The sequence below is a fragment of the Grammomys surdaster genome, unplaced genomic scaffold, assembly GCF_004785775.1.
Source record: "Grammomys surdaster isolate TR1022 unplaced genomic scaffold, NIH_TR_1.0 66, whole genome shotgun sequence".
NCBI lineage: Eukaryota > Metazoa > Chordata > Mammalia > Rodentia > Muridae > Grammomys > Grammomys surdaster.
In genome coordinates, this window is record NW_021604568.1 from 13,093,048 (window position 1) to 13,099,199 (window position 6,152).

At 46.0% G+C, this 6,152-nt stretch overlaps 1 protein-coding gene across 2 annotated transcripts in view; it reads left to right on the forward strand.

Annotated features, from left to right (window-relative positions):
• Nucleotides 1–649: 649 nt before the first annotated feature.
• The window catches only part of Rbm20 (RNA binding motif protein 20), a 190,643-nt gene continuing 185,140 nt past the window's right edge, over nucleotides 650–6,152 (forward strand). For both annotated transcript variants that reach the window (XM_028775240.1, XM_028775248.1), the window contains exon 1: nucleotides 650–834. In XM_028775240.1, coding sequence (XP_028631073.1) covers nucleotides 650–834 — 185 coding nt within the window. The remainder of the gene's footprint in view (nucleotides 835–6,152) is intronic.

Here is a 6,152-nt window from a genome sequence, read left to right on the forward strand (position 1 = left end):
TCATCTGAGCCCCGAGATGTCTGTCCCACCCACCTAGGGAAGGATGTGGCGGTGTCGAGCCCTTCCAGTGGCGCTGGCCGGGCTCCAGCCGCAGGAGGATGCCAAGCCACCGGCGCACTTCGCGCTGGCGATGTCCTCGGGGCTCGACCGGAGCCGGGCAGCCTGTGCGCTCCGGAAGAAGCTACAGGGCGGTGGAGGGCGGCTGGCGGGCAGGTCGGCGTGTCGCCCTCTCACGAGGGTGTCGCGCTGAGAAGCGCCTGGCTGGCCACCCCGAAGGGCTCGCGGTGGCGGGTGGCGGCCGCTGCTCTGCGTCCCAGCTCACTGCGCCTCGGATGGGCAGGCACAGTTGTCCCGGTCACCCCGCGCGCAGCAGCTCCTGAGCGTCCCGCGGCTCCCGTGGGCCCGGGGACGCCCCCTGTTCCTGTCCCTGTCCCCCGCCCCCTCCGCAGCCTCTCCAGCAGGAGCGGCGGGAGGTGGAGGAGGCGGCGCCGCGGGGACTGTCTCCTCCCTACCCTTCTCGTCTCCTCCCCGCGCCACCGAGAAGGACAAGGGGACTGGGCACAGGGACCCCGGCCAGTGAGCGTCTGTGTTCCGGGACCGCCCCTCCCGCGCGCTCTTTCGCTGCGAGCCCGGGCCGGTGTCGCCGCGCATGGTGCTGGCAGCAGCCATGAGCCAGGACGCGGATCCCAGCGGTCCGGAGCAACCCGACAGAGATGCCTGCGTTGTGCCCGGTGTTCAAGGGCCCTCCGCGCCCCAGGGCCAGCAAGGGATGCAGCCCCTGCCGCCACCGCCACCGCCGCAGCCTCAAGCCAGCCTGCCCCAGATCATCCAAAAGTAAGAGGGAGAAGGGAATGGGGCCTGGGGGGGTGAGCCTGGGACACACCCCAGGGGCCCTCTTTTGTGGCTTCCTTTCCATCCTTTGCTAAACTTCGCCGGCCCCGCTTGTGTTTGAAGTGTTGTTGGCTCTGTGGGCAGGGTCGGTGTCATTCTGGCTTGTGGGTGGTGGTATTGGGTAGAATGCAGTCAAGTTATTCGTGTGTGTGTGTGTTTGTGGGGCGTAATTTTCGCTTTTTCGTATGTGTTCTCTTCTCTCTTCTGAATATTACTGTATCTTTTTAACTTCATAAGCTCGAGGTTGGGGAAAACCGTCCAGAGACTATTTTTTCATCCTTCTGGTCCTTAGAGACCACTGGAATGTATTACGGTGCCGACGACGACGACAGGCTAAGCGTGAGTGTGAGCGCCTAGTGAAGGGTGTGTGATCAGTGGTCACTGAGAACAAAACTACCTTCAGTGGAGTCAACTAGAGACTTTGGGGCAAAGGGATTTGTGGGCCTGAAAACAACACGCAAACAGTTTACAGCATGGCCCTTGCAAGGAGTTCTCAGCCGCAGGAACGGTTTTCCCTAACACCGTGGTGAACCTTGCGGTTCTTCTTTTCATTGGTTTGGTAAGCCGGAGTAGTCAGGGGTCCCAGGAAGCCCCTTATCCCGTCTGGGAAGTGTAAAAGTACGCCGCTGGTGTTTGACGTCCTCCGATCCTTAAAAGTCTTTGTTTTGACAGATAGAGGCCTAAAATGTTGGATTGTTCGAAGGCTCTTTATTTTGCTTTCAGGCTTGGTCAACCTGTGACAAAGTCCTGAAAAATAGTTTGAGTGCTTCCACAAGTCTAGATTGGAACATGTAAAATCAGGAGAACCCACATGGAGAGCTGAAGTTTTTTGTTGGCTGTTCTGATGTTGGGGATTCCGTAAACTCACTACGACGCACTAAGAAAAAAAGCAAACGCGGAAAAGAAAATAGAAGCAAATAGTAGTCAACTCTGAATGGCTTTAAAAGGCGAGTTATGTAATAGAAAAGAGTGAAAATTCAAATTTGTCATCAATAACGAGGGTGTTGCGTTTCAGGACAAAATGGTTCCTATATGTTGGCTAGTTGACTCCTAAAGTCCTGTTTTACTTATCAAGCTTTTGACCTTAAACTTTGATATTTTACATAATTTTTAGCTAGTTGCAATTTGCAACCTTTTAAAAGTGAAAATAGTTCCAAGGGTTGTTCTTTTCCCTCTCTTTGTAAAGTGCTCCAGCTAAAGAGAACTACTAAGGAGAACTAACACTTTAACTCCTGAAGGTTCACTTCGATCCTCAACTTAAATATAAGTTAACTGATAAAAACTGCTTAAATCTAAAGTCTGCTTACTAAATTTATCCAAACTGATCAGCTATGAATTTGAAACTATTATCTTTCTCTGTGAACCGGTGGTTTGTGTGCTGAAATCAGCCTTCAGGTTAAATTTATCAAAACTGCTTTGTTTTTTAGTAATTAGCCTGTGTTTCCCATTAGTTTTAAGTAGAAGAAAACTAGGAACTTTTTATTCCCAGAAAAAAAACAATCTTCACAGATGGCTATTTGAAGTACTGCCAGGTAGGGAAAAAAAAATTCCAATCTGCAGAAATGGATAATTTAAGATACATTTTAGTATCTTCATGTAATTAATAATGTAAACTATGCATTTACTATCCTATTTGGAAAATTCCAACTCTGAAATACGTTATTTTTAAAAGACAGTCTCAAAGATGGCTTCTTCTGCTTATAGGCCAGGATGGAGCCCTGGACAGATCCATGTTGAAGGACACCGTCTAAGGCGGCTGGATGTGCCCATGGGATTTGATGTTCGTGCTCTTATATTTCAGACCTTCTCTTTATAAGGAAGACTTGGGGTTTGTGTCTCCCTCTGTGCCTCAGAAATTCCGCTGGAACCAAGCACAACACGGCAAAGTGCTTTGCGGGCCCATCTGTAATGCGCTGAAACCCGAGCGGGCTATTTTGAAACTACGTTTGCATAATTTAATCTGAGCGACCATTTTTATGTTGTTAGGAGGTACTGTTTTCATCAACCATCTTTGAGAAGAGGTAGCAGGTTGCCTGCCTTTGGCCACAAATGAATTGTCTGGCCCCGGATTTGGAGACATTTGTGAACTAAAGCTGTGGATTTAAAAAAAAAAAAATTGTAATTGAAACCCATATTGAATATTCTAAGTGAATCTTCAGTTTTTGAAGTTAGTTCGGTGAGGACAGTAAGTCACCCTTAAGTTTCATTCTCTTTCAAAATGACGGAGACATCAATCTTTTGGTGGTGTAGCAGTTAGGGATTATGGGAAACGTTGATTGATTAGCAATGGTTTTCATTTTGATCGTGGTCATTGACTTTGGTAGACTCATTGGTGAAGATGGCTTTGTCCTCATGCTGTATATTACGTCTTGGAGCTGCTCTTAACTGACCAGACGCTTCCAATGCCATGATGAGTAGTGGGACTCAGTTGGGTGTTTGTTTTACCGCAGCCTGTCTCACTAGTTGGGCGGTTTTGTCTTCTGTTCATCTGTAGGGTCCTTCTGTTCGGGTCAGGAGTATGCTCTTGGTTTTCTTATCATCATGTTCTTAACATTAGTTGGGAGCCAGCCATGCCCCTGTGGCTCCCGTCTGTCCCTGACATGAGACGCATTGGCTAGGTTACAATCACATAACTAGGGTCTTGGGAAAGTTTTGTTTTAAATGTGAGTGCTGGAAACTGGTCAAAGTGGAGCTGTCCTGGTAAGCGCTTTCTCAGCCTTTCGGAAAGCAAGAAATATAAAGACGCCTTAGGAAAAGATTTGACATGAGTTTAGGAAATCAAAATAATTTCAAGATTAAAAAAAAAAGACAGACTTATTTTTCATATTAGCAGAAGAAAACATTGGCGTTTGTTGGCAAATGTTTTACCAGGACCTATACTCTCAGCTATTGATGCTAGTTCCCAAAATTTCTTTGTTTTAATTGTGTGCTTTAACCTTGAATACAATCTTTGATTTATAAGACATTATAAACATTGATGGGTCACAGGCCATTAAATTCTAGATTATAAGTTTCTAAGCTGTCAGAATAAAGATACAGTTGCAGTTGTGTAACGAGGATGTCACTAGACAGACAGGATTCCAAGAGCTACCCCTGAGTAGGAGGAAAAAAACCAAACACACATAGCTTTATGAAGAAAATCACAAAGATGATTTTCCTACATTATTTGACTTGCTGCAGGATTTTTTTTTAATTAATGTGAGACATCAGGTTACATATTTAATTTGAGTATGGATGAGCTACTTTCTCCTCCCCAGATCACTTTCACAAGCAAATACAAAACAATCAGTTTAGTGTTTGATAGCTAGCATCCCGGCACGGGAGTCCAGCTTGAGTTCTACTTCAGTGGTTACTTGATGTTAGTCAGCTTGTTCTCTGTGCTTGAAGGCTAAGTACTTAGAATAGAAAATGCTACAAGTAGCCTCTCCAACAGCAGATAATGTAACAGACTGCCTCCATTCCGGGGGATCTCCATGTCATGGTTATGGGGATGCAGCATGCGGGCAGATTCTAATCTTGTGTGACATCTGCCTACTTGATGGGCATGCAAACAGTTCTGTCTACAGTTAGGAGGAAAAATGAAGAATTTACCAAAAGGGGACATTACCTCACAGACATGCTTGGTACTTTTCTGGAAAGCAGATGGAGTTTCTAACATCTGTGGCAGTTCCTAACATCAATCTGAGCCCATTTTCCAGGGGAATAGGAATACATTTGTAGGAGGAATTTTGGAAATTTTAAACACCGTCTTAGACTACACGCAAGACAAGTATTTGGCAGGGAAAACATCTGCAAGGATTAAGTCTCCCCTCCCCAACAGGGGAAGAGAGAAAAGGGTCCTTGTTAAAGCGCTGAAGAATCTGCTTCTCCTGAAAGCCGTTTTATTTTATTTTTTAAATGAAACTTTACTCAAAAGATCCCCTTTACCCCGTAAGTGTTTCTGGATAATAAGGATAGCGGTGCAGTTTTGAGTTTTTCTAAAATTGCCTGAAAGATCAGTATTATGAAATGTAGAACATTGTCCCCTTTAGTCACAGTACATGACTGTACACATGGCGCACACTAACAGCTCAAATGCCTGTGCTGGTGGAGTGGAGAAAGCCTGCTTTGGCCCTTTCTTCTATCCACTCCTTCATCTGCTGTCACCTTAGAAGTTTATGAAACTAATGATGTAACAGGGGCGTTTGTCAACTGGACGTGAACTGTGGCTGGCTGAGAACTTTTTGCCCGCCTTCACAGTCTGGGGTTGGGGGTTCTTAACCAACATGGCAAATGACTCCCGTTACCCAGTTTCCCTCTCTCCTCTGATTTATTTTTCTTGTGGCTATAAGGTTCTTGACGGCAGTTTAAACTGATTTTTTTTTTCTCTGCCCACTTGGCTAATCCTCAAGCAAACAATGCAATTGAAACGCACAGCTTTGATAAACAAAAATGCAAAGGAAATGCTGGGGACTCTCGGGATGTCACCAAGAGATAGAAATTAAAGTGGGTTACAAAAACATGAAGGCTAAAGATAGGAGGAACCTGAACGAGTGGTGTGGAAATCCCGAAGAGCAATTTCCTACCCTGTGGTGATCTGGTTGGGAATGGCCTAGTAGGTTTTATTTTGTGTATTTTAACATAATGTTTCTACGGATCCATTTCGGGGTGTAAAGGTCTGCTGGAGGTATTCGGAGTTTTGAGAAGTTTTGCCAAAAGTAAAATGATCTATAATGTAGGATTAGATAAAATACGGTAATTATCAGTCAGCCGGAAACAGCAAACAGCCCTCTCTTCCCTAGTTAACGAACGGGGGTGGTGATCTTGGTACTCTATCTGCCCGCCATGCTTCTTGTGGCCTGTTCCCACCTGTCATGGGCAGAGACTTCCTGATTCTAATCACAAAGCACATTTTTTGAATCTGCAATGTACACCGGATTTCCAGTCCTACTGGTGGGCTTTGGGAAGGCTCAGTGGGTGGTCGTTGTTCGCCTCTCACCCAACTGGGGAGTTAGAAAAGTTTCAGTCTTTGCCATGGCTAGCCTGGGGACTGCTATCACCTCCTACCATTTGAGGAGGCGATTGGAGAGAAGGGCCCCTACCCCCACATTTTCTTACTGTGTTTTCGGTGCGTTACAGATATTTATTACAGATATTTAATACGTAAAGCCTTCTTTAAGTTCTACCGCTACTGCTGGGTTTTACAAGAGAGGTCCCCTGATGGGTTACAGGGCAATGTTTTCATCTTGCTGACAGCAGACCTGGAGGGATGAGGTACATAC